We start from the raw sequence: 26,243 nt of genomic DNA, 5'->3' as shown, positions 1-26,243 counted from the left end.
AGTAATATTAATTTATTTGATCAGTAAGCCTGTATAAGAAAAACACACCCAAGCAAATAAAATACATACTTAACACTTACAAGACAGAGAAAAGACATAATTTCCAAAATTTTACATTAATTATGTAATCTTGGGTTTTTTAAATGTTTCTGGATCAATTTCTGCAAGAAGATTTTTAATTAAAGTCTAGCACATTTAAAGTATTAATATAACCAAGCAAAGGCTCATATACTTGTGCCACAATAAGCCAAATTCTTGACAGCAGGAGTTTTCAGCAATGTAAGGATTTATTTGCAGGGCATTCAGGATGGTGGGTCTTCCCTGGGGGTTCAAACAGTAAAGAATCTGCCTGCAATTTGGGAGGCCTGCGTTTGATCCCTGGGTAGGGGAGATCCCCCGGAGAAGGACATGGCAACCCACTCCAGTGTTCTTGCCTGGAGAATCCCATGGGCAGAGGAGCCTGGTCAGCCACAATCAATAGGGTCGCAAAGAGTCAGACTTGAGTTAGCCAATAAGCACTGCACAGTAAGGGAGTGGGATACAAGTCTCAGGTGCACTCCTTCTTGGTCTTTGAGTTTTGGGGATGTTTTAAAGGGGAAGAACAAAGTGACATTTCTGATATTTCTTAATAATGATTTCAGGAGTCAAAATGTCTCTGGTTTAGAATTCTCTGGACCGTTGCTCTGGGGTCTGTGAGCTCATTTTGCCCGGGAGAAATAACCTGAGATTTTACCAGAATGATAATATCTGCAACAACAGCAATTTTAGTGGACTGACTCTGGTTGATTAGTGCTCCATTAGCATAGGATTGAGGTCAGAGGGGACAAGAAAGGGATTGGGACCAGAAGAGACAGCAAGGGGAAAAGGTTTCAGATAAATTGTCACTAACTCAGTATGGAAACTCAGTTTTGGCGAGGCTCTGTTTCATTAGATATTCGATTTTCTTATTTTCTAGAAATTAAGAATATTCTACTTCTACATGTGCTTATTACTCTCCATGAGCTCATCAGAACAGTGCTCCTTTAATTTATATCTTCCAGATATAGGAAAAATATCACAGACACAAGGCGAGATCTTTCTGAATTACAGAATATTTTGGAATATTTTGTCTTTATATTCCAATAAATATTCACACTTTATTCCTTTATTTGGCAGAAAATATGCTTATGCTTATATTTTATTATTTAACCATGATCTTTCTTTATTTACTGCTATGATGAAACTGTACGTACCTATGCTAAGTCACTTCAGTCATGTTGGACTGTAGTCCACCATGCTACTCTGTCCATGGGATTCTCGAGGCAAGAATACTGGAGTGGGTTGCCATTTCCTCCTCCAGGTGAAACTAGTTTTATTAATTCACGAAATTCGGTATCAAGAAAGGGGTAGCAGCATCAGTTCAGTTCAGTTCAGTCGCTCAATACCACCCCTCAAAAAGACGTTTATTCAAGTCTCAAGATACAAAGTCTTGTTAGAAATACACTTGAAAGTGAATGTGAAAGTGAAGTCGCTCAGTCGTGTCCTACTCTTTGAGACCCCATGGACTCTGGACCACGCTCCTCCATCCATGGGATTTTCCAGGCAAGAGTACTGGAGTGGGTTGCCATTTCATAGGTAATTTTAGCCCATGTTTAAGGTCTAATTTACCTCCAACCTCCTCTGGTATTTAAAAGAATTTCTTCTCATAGCATCTCTTCTGTATATAACCAGGCAATGTAAAGCATACATATCAGCTAAACTGAAATTTTAGGTAGGACATACAGAAAACATTAGAATGAAATAAAGCAGGCAATGATCCTAGTCATGGTCGTAGGACAAAGAACCGTCTTGAAATATCACCTCTCTACCTGACTGCCTAAGTGTAACACATTTGTTGTATTCACTCATGCTAACATACAATTTTATATTTGCTTAGAATTTAAATTTATGGTAATTTTACATTTTAAATAGTTAAATGGATGGGTTCCAAGACAGAGACAGAGGCTCCAGGCCTTAACGCCTCTATTTTACACACAATGCTTGCTAATTGAGATTACTGTCTTTCTGTAGCTTCCTAGAGACTCTGTAGGGCTCCGGCTACTTGAGAATCACAGATGGAAGTGCCCAAGCTAATGAGGGATTTTTAAAAGGGACTTTTTTTTTTCCCCCAGATGCCCTGAACAGACTTGGAAGCAAAACCATCTCTCAAATGTCTCTTGACAAAACAAGGTAGTCAATAAAGAATCCCAAACTTCTGTATCATTAAAAGATCTGTGGTACCGAACCAGGCTGCAAACATAAGGGTGTGAGACTTCATGATTATTATTTTAAATCCCACTTTTGAAAAAAAAAATTGTCAATTTCCCACCTCCTTACTATGAAGGTCCCATGAACTCCTACACGCAAAAGGCTTACGAAAGTGGCCAGCACTTAGGCCAGGAGCAGTCGTTGCTTTCCTCCCATCCCCGGAGACACAGACCAGGCGCCCACTGCCCCCTGGTGGCCACGGCCGACTTCCGGTTCTTGCACCCAACGCGGCTGCCCGCGTGGCCTCCGATACGTCACATCCGGCCCTTGCGATTCGGGGCTGCGGAACCCGCGCTATGAAGTGCGTTTTTGTTACTGTAGGGACCACCAGCTTTGACGACCTCATTGCGTGTGTATCGGCGCACGACAATCTGCAAGTGAGTGGGGGAGGCGGGCGGGCTGCGGCTGGGCTCGCCGCTCTGCGCTCGCCAGTCGCTGCCGCCAGCCTGACCGCTAACCTCGGTAACCTTGCCTGACCGCGGCGCTCGCGAAGAACCCCTAGCAGCTCGACCTCAGGTGCCGCCGCCCCTCGGCCGGCTCCTCCCAGCGCCTGACTGGGCCCTCCTTCCGCTCCCCCGCTCCTCAGAATCCTCCGCCTCCTCTGCCTGTTCCCCGCCGCCTTCCTGGGCCGCTCCTCCCCATCCTTCTCCAGCTCCTCCTCCCCCCCCCCCCCGGCTTTTCCCCTCCGATTCTCCGCCTCCGCCTCTCCTTCCTCCGGCTTCGCCCCTCCTTTCAGCGGCTCCGCCTCCCCGAGCCGGGGCTCCGGCCCGCCTCCCGGACCCGGGCCCGCCTCGCAGGCCGCTCCTCAAGACCTCTCAGGGACGCGCCTTTGACGCGCACCGTGGGGCCCGGCTCGGCCCCAGCCGACCGGTCCTGCTGGCGCGCCGCCCCCGCCTGCCCCAGCCTTGCTCTGCGGCCCTCGGTCCGAGGCCACTGCGCCTTCCCTCCGCCTCAGGCGCCTTCCTGTCCGGCGTCCCAGGAGCGCGTCCTCTCCTCAGGGCTCGTGTTCCCGCAGCCCCAGTTCTGGGCCACGACAACGTTGTGCCTCACTCTTCCTCCGTAGTTTGCAACGTCTCTTTAAGAGTCTTTGCCTTGCTTCCTCTATCTCGCAGGGCCATTTCTTGCCCGACGTGGTGAGATGGGGCGTTTAGATCGTTTAGGGTTAGGCTCCACGTTGGGGCCCAGGACGGGAAAAAGGAGCTTTTTGAAAAAGTAGCAAATAGGCTCCAGTTCGACTAGTTGACATCCCGTGCTTCGATTGGGGGATTTGTTGCCGTCATTGCTGTTTGGCAGTGGCCTGTTTAAAAGGCCTGCTTTTTCTTTTTTTTTTTTTTCCATTTCAGATAATCCAGAGCCTCGGTTACAACCGACTTGTCCTACAAATAGGTAGAGGAAAGGTGGTGCCTGAACCATTCAGTACTGAGTCATTCACTCTGGATGTTTACAGGTATAAGGATTCACTGAAGGAAGACCTTCAGAAAGCAGATCTTGTTATTAGTCACGCAGGTAAAGTGCTTTAGAATCGCCCGGTTTGGTTTTTGATCGACCATAAATAAGAACAGAAACTCGAACTTTTCTGATGTAAAATAAAATCACTAGGATAACTCACCAGTAGCCCTTTTGAATATAATACTGATTTCAATATAACAGTCGAGACCAAGAACATTATTGGAGAGGATTTATAATTTCTGGGTGATAAGAAAATGGGAAATCAGTCACTGAAGCCCAGCTTTACAGTTAGGAACCCTAAACACAGAGAGGCAAAATAATATATCCAATGACATGTGTTAAGAGTTGTCAGTTGAAATTAATATCTGGGCTTAGATCTGCAGGAATGTTCAGCAATTGATCATTGAGATGCTGCTGGCTTTGGAAGATTTTTTATATTTCTATTAAAAGGTTAAGTAACTTATCCAGTCAATAAGTGGTAGGCAGGTAACAGTCTGGTACTGGCATCATCTACCCCAAAAGAATTTTTCACTCAACAGTCTCCTCGCTCCCATTTGAGCTATCTAAATGAGTTTAGACTTAAAAGAATTGGCCCAAATATTGTATATGTGCATGTTTGTGGAGATTTATCCTATTTTGACAGGCAGACTCATAAGGAGTGTCAAAGCGACTGAACAACAACAACGGCTTCCTGTACAGTATGTTGAACCTGAATCTTATTTGTATTCAGGGCCCATGCCCAGGGCGTACTACTGGTGGGCAAGTTGCAAAGCACTGAATCATAGGTCTTAATATTGTTGGCAGTGATAAAGAATGTATTTTTCAAGTCAGGTTTGTAACACTTACTAGAGAGCAAGACATAACTATTTTTTGTCATTTTGACTCTCTGATTAAAAGGCTTGTAGTGTTGCCTTGAGTTCAAGCTATAAAGCCTGGTGAAGCACCTTAACTTTTTGTAAAACTATATTGACAAATTTGGTATATTTTTGTAGGTGCAGGAAGCTGTTTGGAGACTTTGGAGAAAAGAAAGCCACTTGTAGTGGTTATAAATGAAAGGTTGATGAACAATCATCAACTGGAATTGGCAAAGCAGCTACACAAAGACGGGCATCTCTTCTACTGTACCTGCAGGTATACTTGAAACTGCTTAGTTGACCTCTTGTCTTAATTCCTTCCTAGCTATTCTTACCTGCCTACCTAACCAACCTGTGTCTTTGACTTCTTACTTTCTCCCACTTAGCAAACATTTTGAGTTTCTCACCAGTAAAACCTGCTTGTTTGTCTTCTACTTTGACTGTGATCTCTGTGTTGTATTTCAGTGTCTATGCTTATTTCATTGCATGTGAATATCTGAATGTGTGTGCACATGTGTCTATTTATGTTCATCTAGGTGTTCAGGTCTCTGAGCATATAAACTTTTGAGTTCATTATTTTTCATTATGCAAGGAAGGCATTTGCGCATTTTCAGTTAAGGTTTTGACTTCAGTAAATCCACTGGAATCCATGAATTAAATTTACTCATTTATTCATTCATTCAACTATACTTAATGCAAAGCAGGCATTGTTTTGTTGTTGTGGAAAGTGAAAGTCACTCAGTCGTGTCCCATTGTTTGCAACCCCAGGGACTGTACAGTCCACGGAATTCTCTAGGCCAGAATACTTAAGTCGGTAGACTTTCCCTTCTCCAGTGGATCTTCCCAACTCAGGGATCGAACCCAGGTCTTCCACATTGCAGGCAGATTCTTTACAGCTGAGTGACAAGGGAAGCCCAAAAATACTGGAGTGGGTAGCCTAGCCCTTGTCCAGCGGATATTCCTGACCCAGGAATCAAACTGGGGTCTCCTGCATTGCAGGCAGATTCCTTACCAACTGAGCTATCAGGGAAGCCCTTGGTGCTGTGGATATAGTGCTGAACATGACATAAAGTCCCTGCTCTCATGGTACCTGTATTCCAGTGGTGGGAGATAGACATTAAACAGTTCATAAATAAGCAATCCAGAGAATTTCACATGGTGAAATGTGTTATGGAGAAAATAGGGCAGGGTGATGTGATAGCTGGGGTGAAGATTAATTAGAATGGTCAGGGAAGGCATGACTGGGTGTGCATTTGAGCTGAAACCTGAATGTCTAGAGCGAGCCAGTCATGTGAAGCTCTAGAGTGAGAAGCAACAGTGGACATTGCAAAGGCCCTAAGTTGGGAATGAGCTTGGAGTTTGGTGTGTTTGAGGAATAGAGGGTTAGTGTGGCAGAAATATAGTAAGCAAGGGTGGCTGTAATATGAAGTTGAAGTTGGGCGGGGAGAGCTCACATAAAAATTCTGGTTTTATTGTATGTTTAATAAGAAATATAAAGAGTATTTTAAGCAGAGGAATTGCTTTTTGGTGAGGAGTATTATTTTCTAGAAGTATATTAGAATTCAGCAAGAACTGATCATCACAATAGAAGGATGGAGAAAATTCCTGGTTTGTTTTCTATTAATTCTTCTTCAGACACTAGAAGCTTGCCAAAGGGTCAGGTCAGTAATTCACAATTATTTGATTTTAAATACAGTCCTAATTTGATGTTTTAAAAGGGAAAAACCTCATGGAAGTATTACAGAATAAATATTTCTTATGTTATTAAAAGTTGAAATTTAAAATAAACTTTAAACTCTAGAAGAAACTGGCTAAAATGTAAGCTTTTCTTTTAATTTTATGCTTTTTGTCTCTTAGGCACTCAACAAATACTTGTTCATTCATTATTTATTGAACACATATTATGTGCCAGGCATTATTCTAGACACTTGGCATGTGTCAGTGAACACAAAAACAAAGATTTTTATTTTCTTTGAGAGGAGACAGATTCGTTGAATGTTGCAGGAGCAATGGTTGATGTTCTAATCCCTGTAATGATGGAGGAGAGGGAATGTCAGTGTGGCTTTGTAATGTAGAAGCCATTCTTACAATATTGTGAGTGTGGGGAGAAGCCAGATAATAAACATTACTTGGGCTGCAGATAATTGGCATATCTGTCCTTAGGTAGGTGAGATTGTTACGAGTTAATACCATTTTTGAAGTAGAATAAATAATCATCTTCCTTAGTTTATGCAAGTTAATTTTTCCAGATACCTTTGATGAGTATTTCATTCTAAATATTAAATTAGCTTTGGTTTTTATGTTAGTACGTTAAAAAAGGGGAAATAGTGATTTCATAAACACTTTCTGACTCTCAGGCTGAAAGGGCAGTTGTACAAGTCTCCAGTTTATTAATCTTTTTTCAGTTCTAGAATTCTTTTTTACTTGTATTAATTTCAAGAAAGTCACATGCATGAATGCCATAAGAAGAATCAATAATTGGTTGTATTTTCATTTTAGGTGTATCATTTGTTTGCCGCAAATCTAGGCTGGATGACTGTATGTCTGTTCTAACTTAAGTGGCTGCTGTAATATTAAATTTCTTGAAGTAATAATTTTATGTTGTGATTGAAACCTTATTTCCAACATGCATGGCGATTGTACGTTGCTTAATTATATATGGATTTATAATAGTAAATTACTAGCAAAAAAAGTTATTTTACAGTCTTCATGCATGGTCTAGTAGTCTCCCCAGCTTATTGTGCTTGTCTTGTAGCTGTCACTCTTGGTTTCATTTATTCTGTTTTCATAAATTAATTTACTTCAAGTTATATCTGCATAGTCCTGAGAAGTGTTCCCAAACCATATGACCACATTTTTCATGAAGTAACATTTCTGAAATCTTTTAGTTGACATAAAAGATAAAGTGACTGTTGCATTGCTATTGACATAAGCTCTTTGTGTTGTTTTATTATTAGTGTATATACCTGTAATATTAAAATACATTAAAATTCACATAGTTTGAGAAGCATCACATTATTCTTGGAAGTTAGATTCAGTCATCAAGTGGGCAGAATTGCATTATGAAATTTTCTCCCATGTTACCTAATATTTTTCTTCTTTTGTTTTAGCATGCTTCCTGGGCTGTTACAGTCAATGGACTTATCAACACTGAAATGTTTTCCTCCTGGCCAGCCAGAAAAATTTTCTGCATTTTTGGATAAAGTTGTTGGATTACAAAAATAAACACTAAACTCTCAACACTTTAAAACACCCCTCAAATTCAACCCGTGGAATGTGGTTAAATCAAGTTTAATATAGAGTATATGTTTATAGAATAATATAAATTAATAAGTCTCCTACATCTATAGAATGTATAGAAAATTTTATTTGTGAATGTTAGCATTTGGGTCCAAATTCTAATTGCAGTTTCACAAGTTTATTAGATTTTTTCCTAATCTTCATATTTTAGTAAAAGAAATATGTAGTGAACATTCACATAGTTTATCCTTGAATCCCAAAGGACTTGGAATCATGAAAAAAAGAATTAAATATGAAGGCTTTGACAAAAACCTCAAATGTAGTTACTTTATGTTCCTTAAACAATGAAACAGTAACAGACTTGTAAAAAAACATTTGAGTCAGAATCTTTAGCTTCATACTCCAAGAAACCAAATTAAAACAAAACAAAACAAAAATGGGTTGTGTTCTGTGAAATAAATTATATAAGCTCAGTAATTACCTTAAAAAGATTAACTTTCGAGTCAGTTGATCTGTTATCCTTCAAGAAATTATTATCCTGAAGAATAGAGTGGAGTGGATGTATTCATTTTGTTCTTATAAAGTATAAATAGAAAGTGACAGTTAAATGTCAAGAAATAATTTCTAGGGCCTGCCTCATGTGAATTAAAAGTCTGGGAAGAAAAGGGTTAGAGAAATAAAAGGAGGAAATATAAAAATTGCAAGGAATTTTGTAACGGTATAATCCCACCCTTATTAATAAACACTGAGTTCACAATGATAAAAAAAAAAGTGACAAAAACAATCTTACCCAATGTCAAAGCTTTACTGGTTTTAGAGTAAATTAAAAAGCATTGGTGCCGATAGGAATTGCTATTTTTTTTTAAGGACCACCCTCTTACAGTGGTATTGAAACATTTACTGTAGCATCATAGAGGAATTATTTATGTCCTTATAAAATTAATTTTACAAATGAATAAATGATCTAAGGTGTATAAGGGCCTAAATGTATGGTTTTAAAAGTCACATAGCTCAAAATAGATACTTTATGAAATTCTGAACAGGGTAAGTAGTCTAAAGACCTATAAAATAAAGTAGATTATCCATAAATATTGACAGTTTTTTGGTAGAAAGTTTAGATATAACTGTTCCATAAAAGAGCATTCACTATAAAGATTTATTTTCGATAGTATTATCCCAAGATGTTGAATATTCTAAACATCTTACTTGGGATGCATTAAATAATGCTTTTGTAGATTTATTTTCCTGATTGTGTTTTACTTAGGCTAATAATAAAATAAATTGTTACTAATGGTAGAAGGTGGTGGCTGAGAAGTACTCTGGGTAGCAGGAGGATGCCAACTTGGATTAAAATTTTGCTGAGATTAATCTAAAAAGTGAGTAATCTATATCTACATGGTTGAGAATTTACAGCACCATAATCATAATTATATTGTATATTAGTGTTAACCAAATGCTATAGGAAAGTCCCTATTCAAATCCATAGAGTTTTACTTTTCTGGGCTTTTCTTTTAAATGTATTTCTCTAGTTTGAGAAAAATTGTGGCTTAAAATTTATGTTGATCACTCAATCTTTAATTATCTTATGTCATGAAGGATTAGCCATAGGGAATCAGAAATAAATGAAAGGGTCTACTTAAACATTAGACAACTAAAAAGCCCTAAATCCTCTGCTTCTTTCCCACATGAGTACATAACCCAGATTTCATTATTTCATTTAGCAGAGGCTTCAACCAGTGGTGTCAGTTGTGTGTAGTGACATCTCGACTACAGCTTTGTGGGGAATTTTGTATCAGTTGTGAGGTTTAAAAATCAGCGAACATCTTAGAATCATTTTGATTTGGCAGGAATCCTCAAGACTGTCTAGTTCATTCCCTTCATTTCTCAGGTGAGGAAGAAGACAAGAGGTTACAACATGTCTAAAATGATAGCCTTTGACAGAGCTGCCACTAGAAGCAACTTCTTGACTCCCATTCCTGTGCTTTTTGTACCATACCATAATACATGTTGTAAGCTTTTTGTTTTCTTTTTATGTTTGCCTAGTATTTAGTTACTTTAATCATATCCAGGGGAGATTTTCTTCATTTCCAGAAGTTTATTTTAGTGGGAATTTTACAATTCACTAAGTTGGGTTTTCCTTTGGTGTGTTGCAACCTTGCCTTGGACTTAGAAACCGATTACTCCTGAGTTTTTGGCATCTAGCAAAATGCCATGGATAGGATTGATACTAGATTGAACAAGTAGACTTTAAGACAAAGAATTCTAGACTTTTGGAATTGGTAGAGAATTTTAAAAATACCTAGTACAAACCACTCATTTTACAGATGAGGAAAGAGGCTAGGATAAATTAATTGCCAAGTGTTTGTCTGATTGATCCTTATGAAGAAATTAATGGTAACCAAAATTCTATTTGAAATATGTATCCACTAAAATAAAATTTGTTTAGTTTCATTACCTGACAGGGTTTCAGATTTTTGAAATCAATGCCTAAGTGCAGTGCAGTTTATTTAGCAGTTTTATATTGAGAGATATTGAGAGGTTAAGGCAGTGAAAGAGAAAGTTTAGCATTTTGAGAAATTCACATTGTTGGTAGGTTCAGAGGTGGGCAGGTAATGGTAGAAAGTTGATTGATGTTGGAGTAGGTGAAAGGTGATGTGAAGTTATGGATGCTTGGAAAGTAAAGAATTTATAATAGACTGTGCTTATAATTTGGAAGGGAAAAAGAGGATTTGGTGTTAGGTAAGACAGAACTGATGAACTTGTTGTGTGGTTCTGCAACATTGAAAAGTAATCATCTCAAAGTACTGTCTAGTGATTCTAGACACCTAGAACCTAGAATCAGAGCACTGCTTTGTATGTTTTTAAAGGCAAATCATGTAGACACAGGGCAATATAAAAATATGTACCACTTTGATAATTTGAGGAAGTTTTCCAAGACTAAGGATGTCAGGAATGACTAACAGTAATGTAATTTTTCTTGGTCCTTTATCATGTTAATAATGTAAGCACTTAATCTCTGTGATTTGTTAAAAATAGGAAATTATCAGAGATGACGAAAAATCTTCATATGGTCTGAGAAATGAGATGTATGGGCAAATAATTTGAAATTGTGTTTTGGAAACGATTTGGACTGGGTGGTCCTGATAGCTGTGTGGTAATCAATTTTCTGCTAAACAGTTAATACCATACTTTTATGGGGGAGTGGGGAGTGAAAAATAGTAGTAACAGTTAATACCCATTGCCTGCTTAGTATGTATGGTGTACTGTTTAAAACATTTTATATAAACATACTCATTTATAATATAACCTTATGAAATAGTTACTGTTCCATTTTGCAAGTGAGGAGACTGACCTCAGAGCATAACGTGAAAAAGTAGTTTTATGCTTCTTAAATATCCAAAAGATGATCTGGGAATTGTGATTGTAGCTATGTAATCTATTTCAGTTTTTACATTGCTTATTTGAAAGCATACTGATTGCTAAACTCCCAGTTGGTTACCTGGTTGCAACTTATTTGCCAGGCTCTTGTTTTCTCTTAAAATGTTTGTATTTTGGGCTCTGTTTTTGGTCCTCTTTATATACTTTTTCTTGGTATTTTCACTCCTAGGGTTTCTCTGTCTCCCATATATATCCCCCAACTGTGATTTGAGCTCCTGCATGGTATTTTCCAGTTGCCTATAGGTCATGTCAGTCTCATAAATTTCTGAAGTATCCTGAATTTGATGTGCCCTAAACAAATCTTACTTCTTTTCATGCTTCTGAGATCCTTATTTGTATTAATGGTGTCACCATTGAGTCAGCCCTCCAGGCTGTAACTTTTACATCTCCAATCCTTTATATATGATTGGTCACCAGATACTCTTAGCTTTACTTCCTAAATGTTTCAAGCCCACTTGTTTATTTGTTCTCTTACTTTTTTTTTTGTTTTAATTTTTAAACATAAATGCATGGTAAGAATCTACTTTTTGTATCAGCAGGACTCTAGACTTGGTTCCTGCTCTGGAGGAACTCTTACAGTATGCTTGAGGAGGAACTATATTTATGAGTCTTCTGCCAGAAAAACAGTAGGCTGTCTGTAAATGATAAATGCACTTCTGTAATTTAGTAGTCCTTTCTCATTATCTTGATTAGGTATTGGGGCTAGGAAACATTGTCATCTTGCACACTTTCACTTCACACTGTCTTTGACTTGACTTCAAAATCTCTAGTATGCCTCTCATTCAGAAGAAAGATGTGATGACCATCACATGATATGGTGAAGTTTGTAGGATCAAGTGTTTGTAGAAATAGCATTTAAAACATAGCAGTGCTGATCCTATGTAATGTTCTAGTGGTATTTAAGGATCTGTCAAATAACGATACCTGTTGGGGATTTTTGGACAAACATGGTGTTAAAAATCAGAGATTTATAAAAAGCAGTAACTATAGTGTTTTCCAGTAAGAGAGTACAGAGGATAACCACAAAATCACACTTAATTCCTTGTTAAATGGTTCATTCCTTACATGAATATTCTAGTACAATCTGTTCTTTCAATTATGATTTTTTAGGTGGCTAGATAAAAGATAAGCAAAAAAATTTAGCTTCAGACGGCAAGGTAAAATACATGTTTCTTGATGTTGATATTGATTCTTAAAAAATATTTTGAGCAGTTTTTAATACCATCATGTCCTATCTGTTTTGGTATTTCATTTCTAGATCCTTACTGTCTTTATGAATTTTTACTATATCCTGGCAGATTGATACTCTGTCATGATTGATTTTTTGGGCCGGTGGAGGGGTGGGGGTAGGGAGGGGGATCTGTGTTCTGCAGCCTACTAGATCTTAGTTCCCTGAGCAGGGATCAAACCCATGCCCCTGGCAGTGGAAGCAGAGAGTCTTAACCACTAGACCTTCAGATAATTCCCATGTCATGATCGTATTTTGATGGCTACAGTCCTACTTTTAAAGGCAGTCGTTCTTAAGCTTTTGGGAGATCATGAAACCCTTCAAAATACTTAAAACTACTGCTTCTCTGGTACTAACATTTTGCCATGAATTACAAGGAATTTACAGGTACCTTGAGGCTGTGCTAGGTTAAGAATCCCTAGATGGAGGCCAACTTCAGTAATTTGATTCCTTGGTCATTGTTCATTAATATTTAATGATAACAGACTCCTTTATAATTAAACCCTCTGATTAAATACATTTAAGTTTAGTGACTTCCAGTTTTTATAATATAAAACAAATTATAAATTTTTCTCATTTGAAACATGCCAAGCAGCATTTTGAAACTAACCTGAATACTTTAACTCAGTATCTATAACCCAAAAACTTTTGTAGTAGTTTCTAATTGATAAAAAGAGCTAAATGAAAATTATATACATTTATAGTAGTTATTTTAGGATATATTACATTAGGCTATTTGGTAAAGCAACATAGTGTTGTAATTTACTCACTATCAAGTGTGCTTCTAAGGTATTTGCTGAACTGATAGTCACTGTTGGAATGTCTGTGAGAGGCCATATATTGCATCTTTTTCTGTTCATTTCCTCTTTTTTCCAGAATATACTGATTGTTTCTCTACTACTGTATGAAGAAAGTAGATAATACACCTACTCCCCAAATTTAGGAGTGAAACACATTCTTATGTTTCAAAGTGGTTTTCTGAATTTCAGTTTTTCCATTTGTAAACTAGTAAAACTAGCTTCCTTCATAGGTGACTTCTAAGACATGTGTGGCATGTTTGAAAATTAAAAAAAATGTTGAAATAATACATTCCTCTTGGTTAGAGTTTTTGTTTTAAGAAGTAGGAGTAGGCTTAGAGATACTTTCCTAGAATTCAGTCCTAAGTAATAAAGAAAGCAAAATCTTCCTTGAATTTCATATTTAAATTCATATTCAGTCTCTAGCTGGGGTTGTGGTTAAAGAATTAAAGTTTACTTAGAGGAGTAAGGGAATGAGTCTCTTCAGTGCATCAAAACAAAAGAATGTTCTGGTCTTTATTCTCCCTTCCTTTAATCCCATCTGTCTGTAGACTGCAAGTAGCTTAAAAAACAACAAAAAACAGCCTTCAGTATTTCTGTGTCAATATATTTTTAAACATACTATTTTTCTTTTTTTTGTAATCTGTATTAGAATGCTTCGGGTGGAACTAGGGAAGAGAGGAAATGAAAGCAAGTGGCTCCTGATAATGTTTCTTCTGTTTTGCATATCTGAACAAGAATAACTGTTCTGGGAAGTCAATTATTTTTCTTTATTGCCTCCTTCCTAAAACTTTGAGGAGTTGGTATAGGGCCTTATGGCCGGATTTTGTTTAGAACCATTGTATTTCTTTTCTTCACTAATCTTGCATTGCTAATTCTGTCATCAATGTTCACCATGAAAAGAAGTGACAGGTTCTAGTTTCAGGGTACTGTTAAAAATGTTTTTTTAAAAAAGTTTACCGTTATATTTTTCAGTAATGAAAGACCATAACAGGTTTCTATAGAATTGCAGAGCAGTTTCCCCCATTGGCCCCATGTTATTTCATACTGAAAAATGACTGAAGTAAATGATTTATCAATTAAAAAAATGCTAATTGCCTTTACAGCAGGCAGTGATGTTGTTATATACATATATCTGTTAATTTTTTCAGTTTTGTTGACTTATAATTGACATGTAACATTAAGTTGTATAACTTAATGATTTGATATGTATATATAGTGAAAAATAAGGGCTTCCCTGGTGGCTCAGCTGGTAAAGAATCTGCCTGCAGTGCAGGAGACCTAAGTTCGATCCCTGGGTTGGGAAGATCCCCTGGATAAGGGAATGGTTACCCACTACAGTATTCTGGCCTGGAGAATTCCATGGACTGTGTAAGTCCATGGGGTCACAAGAGAGTTGGACACGACTGAGCGACTTTGACTTTCATAGCAAAAAATGATTACCACAATAAGTTTAGTTAACATCCATCACTACACATAGTTACGAATTTTGTTATGTTTAAAAATCCAAGTCTGTTTATTTCATTTGACAAGGTAAGATTTATTATTTTTATGTGGGCCATTCTGCCCCACAATTTGCCAGGATAATATGTTAATCCCCCTACAAGCTATGGTTAATGTTGATCACAAATTTGTTCATCTAAAGGGAGGGTATATCTGTTACCTACTTTTGACTCGCAGAGAATCACACTGCTTTAGACCTGAAAGAGCTTAGAGATCATATAGCCTGTCAACTTTATTTTACAGTTAAGTGGCAACCCACTCCAGTATTCTTGCCTGGAGAATCCCATGGACAGAGGAGCCTGGTGGGCTACAGTCCACGGGGTCGCAAAGAGTTGGACACGACTGAGCGACTTCACTTTCACTTAAGGAAACCAATGCAGACAGATTGAAATGGCATAACAAATTTCATAATCTTTTCATGATACTGTATTGTCTCTTAGAAATTAAAATAATTGCTCAAAAACATTTTTATACATTTACAAATATACCATATATGTCACAGTGTATACTTTTAAAAAAAATCCAGGCATATTTAATTTACTCATAGAAACATGAAGGAGTATTATCTTTGAATTAAAACTATTAGTATTTATATTCTTCATAGTACAGAGAATTTCCCTATTTCATCAGTGAAAGAAGAAATAGACAATTCCAGTTAAAACAACAAATCCCTTTTTCAAGTTGAATTATGGTATGAAAAGTAGTTGTAAAAACACATCAATTTTATGACAGGTCAAATGATTTGTTAATTATTTTTATTTTCTTCAATTTATTTTAATCTGTACCCATAGTACAGTGCTTAAAAGGTCTTTTAGGCAATTGTTTTTCTTCCTATTTTCAATGTCAAAGGGAGGAGATGCATTAAGGTTTGGGAAAGTGCCTCTGAGAAGCTATATTTGAACTATGGCTTGATTTTCAGTAGAATTTAGGTGAAATTGTTCTGTTTCTTACCTTTTTTTTTTGGACCAAAGAATAATTTCTTAGTGAACCTTTTTATTTGGCAGATAGCAGTTAACAGGGGGCTTCCCTGGTGGCTCAGTGGTAAAGAATCCGCCTGCCAATGCAGGAGACACAGATTTGATCTCTGGGTCAGGAAGATTCCCTGGAGGGGGAAGTGGCAAACCACTCCAGTATTCTTGCCTGGGAAATCCCATGGATGGAGGAACCTGGTGGTCCATGGGGTTGCAAAAGAGTTGGAGATGACTTCGCAACCAAACAACAACAGCAACAAATACTTATTGAGCAGTTATGTAAGCACTTGACATACAGTATCTAATGTAATTATTCCAACATCCTTAGATTTAGATCACAGAAAAATTCCTGGAGTAACATTCCTCAAACTTTGAAAATTTGAAAGCATTAGCTATAGTGCACTAAAAACCATTAACTTGAATGCTAAAGTTGCCTGTTTAACTTTGAAAGTGAAAGTCGCTCAGTTGTGTCCAACTCTTTGCGATCCCATGGACAATACAGTCCATGGAATTCTTCAGGCCAGAATACTGCAGTGGGTAACCTTTCCCTTCTCCAGGGGATCTTCCCAACCTAGGGATCAAACCCAGATCTCCTGCATTGCAGGTGGATTAACTTTGACTTGGCCTTTTTTTCCCTTATGGAAAAGACCAGGTCAAAGTTAAGTAGGTAACTTTGGCATTCCTTGGAGCCTTTAGAACTGGACATGGAACAACAGACTGGTTCCAAATAGGAAAAGGAGTACATCAAGGCTATATATTGTCACCCTGCTTATTTAACTTATATGCAGAGTACATCATGAGAAATGCTAGGCTGGAAGAAGCACAAGCTGGAATCAAGATTGCCGGGAGAAATCTCAATAACCTCAGATATGCAGATGACACCACCCTTATGGCAGAAAGTGAAGAGGAACTAAAAAGCCTCTTGATGAAAGAGGAGAGTGAAAAAGTTGGCTTAAAGTTCAACATTCAGAAAACAGATCATAGCATCTGGTCCCATCACTTTTTGGGAAATAGATGGGGAAACAGTGGAAACAGTGTCAGACTTTATTTTGGGGGCCTCCAAAATCACTGCAGATGATGACTGCAGCCATGAAATTAAAAGACACTTACTCTTTGGAAGAAAAGTTATGACCAACCTAGATAGTATGTTGAAAAGCAGAGACATTACTTTGCCAACAAAGGTCCGTCTAGTCAAGGCTGTGGTTTTTCCAGTGGTCATGTATGGATGTGAGAGTTGGACTGTGAAGAAAGCTGAGCGCTGAAGAATTGATGTTTTTGAACTGTGGTGTTGGAGAAGACTCTTGAGAGTCCCTTGGACTGCAAGGTGGAGAAGGAAATGGCAACCCACTCCAGTACTCTTGCCTAGAAAATCCTATGGACAGAGGAGCTTGGCAGGCTTCTCAATCCATGGGGTCGCAAAGAGTCAGACATGACTGAGAGACTTCACTTGGGCTGCAAGGAGATCCAACCAGTCCATTCTGAAGGAGATCAGTCCTGGGTGTTCTTTGGAAGGAATAATGCTAAAGCTGAAATTTCAGTACTTTGGCCACCTCACGCGAAGAGTTGACTCATTGGAAAAGACTCTGATGCTGGGAGGGATTGGGGGCAGGAGGAGAAGGGGATGACAGAGGATGAGATGGCTGGATGGCATCACCAACTCGATGGACGTGAGTTTGAGTGAACTCCGGGAGTTGGTGATGGACAGGGAGGCCTGGCGTGCTGCGATTCATGGGGTCGCAAAGAGTCAAGACATGACTGAGCAACTGAATTGAACTGGAGCCTTTAATTTTGCTAATGGACATATGAACTTCAAAGACAGGATTATAGTATAGGGCCTTGAAACTCTCTTCTCAGCAACACTTATTAATAACTGGTGGAACATCTTGTTCTAGAGCACTGGTTCCCAAAGTGATCCTGAGCCAGTAGCATCAGCACCACCTCAGAACTGCTTGTTTAGTTGCTAAGTTGTGCCCAATTCTTTGCGACCCCATGGACTGTAGCTCACTAGGCTCCTCTGGGAAATCAGGCAAGAATACTGGAGTGGTTTGCCATTTCCTACTCCAGGGCATCTTCTGGACCCAGGGACCAAACTGCATTTCCTGCATTGGCAGGAAGATTATCACTGAGCCACCAGGGAAGCCTTTAAAAATGCAAATTCTTGGGACCCACCCCAGCCCTGGCTGAATCAGAGTTTCTGGGCATGGGGCAATCTTTGTCCAAGCCCTTCCCTTGAGAACCACTGTTCTAGAGATTTGCAGTATTGGAGTAATTTGCTGTGGAAGAATAATCAGCCAATTGGGATTTCAAGTGTAATAGATGTTTCAAACGACAGTATTTATTACTATGAAATTGCTTTCTATTACATTTAGGAAGAATTTTAGTATTGTCCTACAAGTCTTTTTTTAAAAGTCCTATTGTACTAATTTGGGGAACATTACTTGTGGTTACCATTTCTGAGTCTTAGTTCATATCTTCTTTAGAATGCATTCCTTCTATAGTAATTGCAAAAATCAGGAGACGATATTTAGTTCCAGTCCTAGTACTATTGCCAATTTGATGTGAAAACATGAACAAGTCTTATAATTATTTGAAACTTATTTCTTCATCTGTAAAGAATGAAGAACTTCTCTTGTTTAAAACAAGAGGTTCTTTTTAGCTGTAACATTCTGCTTATCATTTTTCCAGTTTATTATGTTCTGTTTCTTGCTCACTTTATTGAATTAATTTATTATTTCCTAAGATAATACATGTAAATATGTAAAATATTAACTAGTTCTACAAGGCTTATAACAAGAGACAGCAGTTCTGTGTCCCGTTCCTCCTCATCTCTGACCCTGCTTCCTGTAGGTAAACATTTTATATGTTTTGTAAATGATACATTCTAACTTGTTTCTTATATTTGAATATCATCTATAGACTTCCTTCTGTGGAAGAAAGGCCTTATCCCCTTCCTCACTTTCTTCCATATAAGGCAGTCTGTTGTTTAGTTGCTAAGTCCTATCCAACTCTTGCAACCCCATGGACCACTAGGCTCATCTGTCCATGGGATTTTCCAGACAAGAATACTGGAGTGGGTTGCCATCTTCTTCAGGGGATCTTCTGACCCATGGATTAAACCTGCATCTCCTGCATTGGCAGGCGGATTCTTTACCACTGAACCACCTGGGAAGCCTCAGGAAGTCTATAGGTGATATTTAAATTTAAAAAACAAAAATTTAGTTTATCAATTATGGTGAGATCTGTTTTCAGCATTGACATTATGATTTCTTTAGTAAATATTCACATATGAGCCATGTTTTGTTGACTGATTACATTTCTATAAAACTATTTCATTTTTGTTTTTTTCATTTGCTCAGTTTTCTATAGAACTATTCTCAGGCTTTCCATCTGAGGAGGTCATCTTTCCTAGTACGTTTAGACATGCTAGGTTATCTGTAACTTATTTATTTTTTAATATGTCTGTGTGGTAGTTTTATTTTATCTCAACTGGTGGTTCTCTATCTAGTCCTGCCTAAAAGTCTGTCCTCCTGGAATTTCCCCTGCAACCTTACCTTAAAATTTCTTTTGCTTCTCTTTTGGAATCTTCTGTTTCCAGGATTCCATGCACCCCACCCCTTTTTTGTGGTTTAACATACTAATTTTGGTTTCAGATGTCCTCCACTAGCTTTCTGATAAAGGATGGCACATTTTTTAATCTTTCAAGTTTGAAAATGCCTTCTTCTAGTCTCCCCATCTGATTGATAGCTTGGTATAGAATTCAAGATTGGAAATAATTTCCCCTCAAATATTGAACTTCATTGTTTTCTAGCTTATAATTCTTCTGTTGAGAATTTATTATTATTCATATGTGTGATCCTTTGTATAAGATCTGTTTTTCCTCTTAGAAAGCTTTAGAATCTTTATTCCCTGACTTTAGGAATGTTGTTACATGCATTGCAGATCATCATTTTTGCTTTCATTGTTCTGACTGCTTCATGGACTCTTTCAGTCTAAATATAGACAGTCATATCCTGCAGTGGTAGAATTTTCCTTACGTCATCATCATTATTTCTTCCCCTGCACTTTCTTCATCTCATTTTGGGACTCCTGTTGGTTGGATATTGGCTTTCCTAAATTGATCCTCTAATTTCCTTGTTTTTATCTCTACAACCTTGTCTGTTTTTTGAGCTCCTCGACTATAAATTCTATTCCTTCTACTGCTTTTGTTTTATTCATTTTTACATTTAAATATCGCAGAATTAGCATTTTCATGTATAGTTCTATACATTTTTAAAAATGTATAATGTAAGATACAGAACTCTTCCACTCCATCTTTAAATTCCCTCCTGTCATCCCTTTATAGTCAGCCCGTTCCTGCAGTCTTAACAACTGGCAGCAACTGATCTGTTTTCCCTTTCTGTAGTTTTGTCTTTTCCAGTATGTCATATAAATGCAGTCATACAGTATGTAACCCTTTGAAGCTCTCTTCATTGGCTTAGCACAGTGCATTTGGAATTCACCCATGATCTTGTATGTATCCATAATTATTGTTGAGGAATATTCTGTTTTATGGATATACCACAGTTTTTCCATTCACCATTTGAAGGATGTTTGCATTGTTTCCAGCTTGGGAGGAATCATGATTATTAATAAAGCTGCTATAAATATTCATGTGCAGGTTTTTGTGTGAACTTAAGTTTTCATTTCTCTTGGAAATTTACCCAGAAGTGGGGTTGTTGGGTCATATGACAACTCTGTTTTATTTTACAAGAATCTGCTAAACTATTTTTCCAGAGTGGATGTACTATTTTATATTCCTACCAGCAACATATGAGAGTTCCAGTTGTTCTTCATCTTTGTCAATATTTGCTATTGTCATTTAAAAAATATTTTGGTCATTCTATGATGTATGTAGTATTATCTCATTAAAGATAAACACATGGCCAATAGGTGCATAAAGAGATAATCAATATTATTAGCCATCAGGGGAATGCAAAAAAAGCAAAACACAAGGAAGGCACCATTTCATACCTACATGGGATGGCTATAATCCAAGAGATGGACAGTAATGTGATTTGGGAACTCTCATATGCTACTGATGAGAATGACAGTAGTGCAGCTGAAGCAATTCCATTCCTAGGTATTACCCAAGAGAATAGAAATGTCCAGACAAAAACTTGCACATGAATGTTTATAACAGCATCAGTCATTTGATTGTCAAAAAGTAGAAACTACCCACATATCTGTCAACTGATGAATGGATAACTAAAATCTACCTTAACTATACAAAGGATTGAAATACTGATACATAGGTGCTCCTTGAAAACATCATGCTAAGTGAAAGAAGTCAGTTCCACAGGACAGTATATTATATACCATTTGTTCAAAGTGTCCAGAATAGGCAAATACATAGAGATGGAAAGTAAATTAGTGGTTCGCTGGAGTTGGTGGGGATAGGATTGGAGGCTGGTGGTTGTGAGATGTGGAGTTTCATTTTGGGGGTAATAAAAGTGTGCTAGAATTGATTGTGGTAATGGATGTATAACTGTAAATATACCAAAAAATAATTGAAATGTACCTTGTGAGTGAATGGTATAGTATGTGAACTATATTATAAAGCTATTTAAAAATCACCAGTTTTAAGTGATTTTTCAGTAATTTTTAGTGAATATGCAGAGTTGTGCAGACATCACCACAAAAGTTTTATAACATTTTTACCCATCAAAAAGATCCTTTGTGCCTGTTTGCATTTAATACTTATTCCCATCCTAACTGTAGGCAACCACTAACCAGCTTTCTCTTTAGACTTGTATTTTTGGTATATTTCATATGGATGGAATCATATCTTTTGGAATCATGCCCCTTTTGCATCTGGCTTCTTTTACTTAGGATCCAGTTTCTCTGCAACCATGCTACCACTTGTTATTAGTGATGTCTTATTGTGATTTTAATTTGCATTTTCCTAATGATTAAATTAGAGATACAAAGGGAACATTTCATGCAAAGATAGGCTCAATAAAGGACAGAAGTGGTATGGACCTAACAGAAGCAGAAGATATTAAGAAGAGGTGGCAAGAATAACAGAAGAACTGTACAAAAAAGAGCTTCACGACCTGGATAATCACGATGGTGTGATCACTCATCTAGAGCCAGACATCCTAGAATGTGAAGTCAAATGGGCCTTAGAAAGCATCACTACTAACAAAGCTAGTGGGGGTGATGGAATTCCAGTAGAGCTATTTCAAATCCTGAAAGATGATGCTGTGACAGTGCTGCACTCAATATGCTAGCAAATTTGGAAAACTCAGCAGTGGCCACAGGACTGGAAGAGGTCAGTTTTCATTCCAATCCCAAAGAAAGGCAATGCCAAAGAATGCTCAAACTACCGCACAATTGCACTCATCTTACATGGTAGTAATGTTCAAAATTCTCCAAGCCAGGCTTTAGCAATACATGAACCATGAACTTCCTGATGTTCAAGCTGGTTTTAGAAAAGGCAGAGGAACCAGAGATCAAATTGCCAATATCCACTAGATCATGGAAAAAGCAAGAGAGTTCCAGAAAAACATCTATTTCTGCTTTATTGACTATGCCAAAGCCTTTGACTGTGTGGATCACAATAAACTGTGGACAATTCTGAAATAGATGGGAATACCAGACCACCTGACCTGCCTCTTGAGAAATCTGTATGCAGGTCAGGAAGCAACAGTTAGAACTGGACATGGAAAAACAGACTGGTTCCAAATAGGAAAGGGAGTACGTCAAGGCTGTATATTGTCACCCTGCTTATTTAACTTATATGCAGAGTGCATCATGAGAAATGCTAGGCTGGAAGAAGCACAAGCTGGAATCAAGATTGCTGAGAGAAATATCAGTAACCTCAGATATGCAGAGGACACCACCCTTATGGCAGAAAGTGAAGAGGAACTAAAAAGCCTCTTGATGAAAGAGGAGAGTGAAAAAGTTGGCTTAAAGCTCAACATTCAGAAAACGAAGATCATGGCATCCGGTCCCATCACTTCATGGCAAATAGATGGGGAAACAGTGGAAACAGTGTCAGACTTTATTTTTTGGGGCTCCCAAATCACTGCAGATGGTGACTGTAGCCATGAAATTAAAAGATGCTTACTCCTTGGAAGAAAAGTTATGACCAACCTAGATAGTATATTCAAAAGCAGAGACATTACTTTGCTGACTAAGGTCCGTCTAGTCAAGGCTATGGTTTTTCCAGTGGTCATGTATGGATGTGACAGTCGGACTGTGAAGAAGGCTGAGCACCGAAGAATTGATGCCTTTGAACTGTGGTGTTGGAGAAGACTCTTGAGAGTCCCTTGGACTGCAAGGAGATCCAAGCAGTCCATTCTGAAGGAGATCAGCACTGGGATTTCTTTGGAAGGACTGATGCTAAAGCTGAAACTCCAGTACTTTGGCCACCTCATGCGAAGAGTTGACTCATTGGAAAAGACTTTGACGCTGGGAGGGATTGGGGGCAGGAGGAGAAGGGGACGACTGAGGATGAGATGGCTTGTTGGCATCACTGACTCAATGGACGCGAGTCTGAGTGAACTCCGGGAGTTGGTGATGGACAGGGAGGCCTGGCGTGCATGGGGTCGCAAAGAGTTGGACATGACTGAGCGACTGAACTGAACTGAATGATAAACATCATCTTATGTGCTATAATTAGCCATTCCTGTATCTTTGGTGATATATGTAGTCAAATCTTTGCCCATTTTTAAATTGTTTAGTTGTTTTCTTATTGTTGACTTTTGAGTTCTTTTATATATTTTTGGTACAAAGCTTTTTTGTCAGGTGATATACAGATATATTCTTTCAGTCTGTGGCTTGTGTTTTCACTTTCCTAACAGTGTCATTTGCAGAGCAAAAGTTCTTAATTTTGGTAAAGTCCAGTTAATCAGTTTTTCTTATATTATACCTAAGTTCTCTTTACTAACTCAAGGTCTTGACAATTTTCTCCTTGCTTCTGAAAGTTTTAAAGTTTTGTTCTATATTTCGATCTTTGATCCATTTTGAGTTAATTGTATCATAGAAGATATGAGGTATAGGTTGAGGATCTTTTTTTTTTTATTTTTCATATGGCTGTCAAGTGTTTCTTCCAGCACTGTTTGATAAAACTGTGAATTTTTTCTGTATTGAGCTGCTCTTGCAACTTCGTCAAAAATCATATTTTTATGGGTCTCTGTGTGTTTTCTCTGTGTGTTTACATTTACTTTCCTCTATCTACCTTTGTCTTCCTGCCTCTAATATTTTTTTCTGTTCTTGCTGTTTCTCTTTTCTGATTCTCTCTCCCATTTTCCCTTTTTCTGTCTCCGTTCTCAAAATGAAATGTATGGGTTAATACTTTTAGTTTAAAGGACAGTAAATATAAAGAATGTCTATTTTCTCTACAAGTAAGAAATTCCATAAATGAAATGACTTTTTCACTGTAACTCAGTTTTTCTCTGAATTTGGGGTCTTAAAGAAAGATGGTGATCCCTCTTCCCAAACCATGTTTCAGGATTTTGCACCAGTGTTTTGATTTCTTTAAAAAAAAAGTTAGTCAAGGTAATTTCAAATTGGCATGCTAAAGAAGGTAAAGGTTTTATTTTTTTCTACCATGCTTTTCATTCCTAAACTGTAAAATTGATTATTGATGCTTTTCCTATAGGGGGCAGTGGTTATTACTGCTGGAGCCACAGATAACAGAAAAATAATTTTGAAAGCAACTTAATTTTACAGCTTCTCCAAAACCAGCTTTAGATCTATTTATTTTTTAAAAACACTTAGAAAAAGTAAGGACGAAATTAGATTTTGGCATTTAATTAATACTGGACAGTGGAATCAGGTAATGTGAGTGACCAGTCGTTTTTGAGGCTTACAAAGGTCATATTTACTTTGGTTTTCTCAGAATTCAGAGCAGTTTTTTTCCAGAAGAGTGCCCTAAACATTGAATCACGCCTCTAGTGTTGTGCCACAGCATTTTAAATGTAGCCCATTAGAAAGTTTGTGGGTAAGATATTTTTCATTACACTTAATCTTACATTTTAATTGTTTGCGTTTTCAGAGAAATGCCCTTTTTTGCAATTTCTCTTTCTGTTAATGTTATACGATAGTTTGGAGACATTAATCAAGAACTGTGTCAGTAGTTCCTAGCATAACTAATGGATTTAATTTCTGTCATCCTGAAAGTGACAGTCACTCGGTCGTGTCCAACTCTTTGAGACTCCATGGACTGTCCATGGAATTCTCCAGGACAGAATACCATTCTATGATCCTAGCATAGGGTTATTATCTAGGAGAATTAAATAAGATTACTTAAATCTCATACCTGAAATAGCCAGATAATTACTTTGGCACTTTACTTGAGTTGTGACCTCTACCACTTTAGATTAAGGGAGTCCGCCACCCCACCCCCACTTTCTTTGTTTTTTAAGATAGTACAAAAGCTTACTTAGATTTTTTCCCCTCTCATCTCCATGAAACTATGAAGGGAGCAGGGAACTTGGCCAGAGACTGAAAATTTGGCAGTCTTAAAGCAGTGTTGTGGGCTGAACGGCATCATACACACCTGAGCCTTATTGCAGTTCCTTTGCAACCTCGTGCAGCAGTTGCCTTGAATTAAGCTGCAAACTCAGGTTCCTTTTGGTCAGAAAGCTCAGCTGCTTGTGCATACTTCTCTCAACCTTGGGCTGGTTGGGTTAATCCCACCCTTCCCCAACTGGGTAGCTCTGCATGTTCCTTCTCCCTCTCATGTCTCCTTCTCAAATCAAGTTCTCTGTTTGTAGGAGCATCGGCTCTTCCTCTTCTTTTCACAGGGTCCTGACTTAACCTGGGCAAGCCAGCCCGTTGCTTCTGCTCCTGAGAAGTGCCAAGATTCTGCAGCGCTGACTCCAACTGCCTTCTCATGCCTAGACTTTGGGCTGCTTTCCGGATACCTGCATAAGCAAGCCCTTGTCACTGCTACCTATTCCTTCCTGCGCTCTGCTTTTTCCTTCTTGCCACACGTGTGTTCCCTTCTCCCCCTGCCCACCTCTATCCCCTGTACACAATGCATAAAGGATGGAAAAAGTACTGCGGCCAGAAGCCTCTGAATGAGGCATCAATGGATGAATATTTAGGCAGCTTAGGGCTGTTTCGAAAGCTGACTGCCAAGGATGCCTCTTGCCTCTTTCGTGCTATTTCGGAGCAGGTAAAAGGAAAACAAATATACCTTTCCCATGCTAAGTTTTTGGAGTTTGAGACTTGGCACAGTACTGTAATTGAAAGAACTGTAACCCACCAAAACAAAATTCCCTTCTCTTTTTTGTATTTAAAACATTACATTCTCTCTGGTACTTAACTAGCTTGGTGTGTGCCTTTGCCGATTAGTTCAAATATATTGCTGTGCCTTTGTTGTCTTTTCTAAATGCCACTTTGGAATGTAAGAGATAACATAATGGGGTTAAAAAATCTTTGAAATGTATCTTGATCCTTTATAAGCAACTCTGTCTTCTTCTAAATT

General features: G+C 38.1%; 2 protein-coding genes across 9 annotated transcripts in view; both read left to right on the top strand.

Moving 5' to 3' along the window:
* Positions 1 to 2,530: 2,530 nt before the first annotated feature.
* On the top strand, positions 2,531 to 9,205 carry LOC106503782 (UDP-N-acetylglucosamine transferase subunit ALG13 homolog). 3 transcript variants are annotated; one of them, XM_013976221.2, is made up of 4 exons: positions 2,531 to 2,663; positions 3,630 to 3,792; positions 4,728 to 4,866; positions 7,700 to 8,140. In XM_013976221.2, the coding sequence occupies exons 1-4, from the start codon at positions 2,583 to 2,585 to the stop codon at positions 7,812 to 7,814; spliced, it is 498 nt and encodes a 165-aa protein (XP_013831675.2). In that variant the 5' UTR covers positions 2,531 to 2,582; the 3' UTR covers positions 7,815 to 8,140. The 3 variants fall into 3 exon arrangements, with proteins under 3 accessions (XP_013831675.2, XP_013831676.1, XP_013831677.1); XM_013976222.2 differs by having other exon boundaries at positions 2,553 to 2,663; positions 3,734 to 3,792; positions 7,700 to 9,205; XM_013976223.2 differs by lacking the exon at positions 3,630 to 3,792 and having other exon boundaries at positions 2,553 to 2,663; positions 7,700 to 9,205.
* The window catches only part of LOC102184887 (putative bifunctional UDP-N-acetylglucosamine transferase and deubiquitinase ALG13), a 72,986-nt gene continuing 55,861 nt past the window's right edge, over positions 9,119 to 26,243 (top strand). For 4 of the 6 annotated variants that reach the window (XM_013976217.2, XM_013976216.2, XM_013976215.2 and 1 more), the window contains exon 1: positions 23,344 to 25,931. In XM_013976217.2, coding sequence (XP_013831671.1) covers positions 25,791 to 25,931 — 141 coding nt within the window. In that variant the 5' untranslated portion in view covers positions 23,344 to 25,790. Of the gene's footprint in view, positions 9,206 to 9,777; positions 9,839 to 23,343; positions 25,932 to 26,243 lie in introns of those variants that run through there. The other 2 variants (XM_013976219.2, XM_013976220.2) reach the window with 2 other exon arrangements.

Source organism: Capra hircus (assembly GCF_001704415.2).
Source record: "Capra hircus breed San Clemente chromosome X unlocalized genomic scaffold, ASM170441v1, whole genome shotgun sequence".
In the NCBI taxonomy this organism is placed as follows: domain Eukaryota; kingdom Metazoa; phylum Chordata; class Mammalia; order Artiodactyla; family Bovidae; genus Capra; species Capra hircus.
Note: the sequence above shows the minus strand (reverse complement) of the source record. Positions and strands in the feature narration are given on the sequence as shown.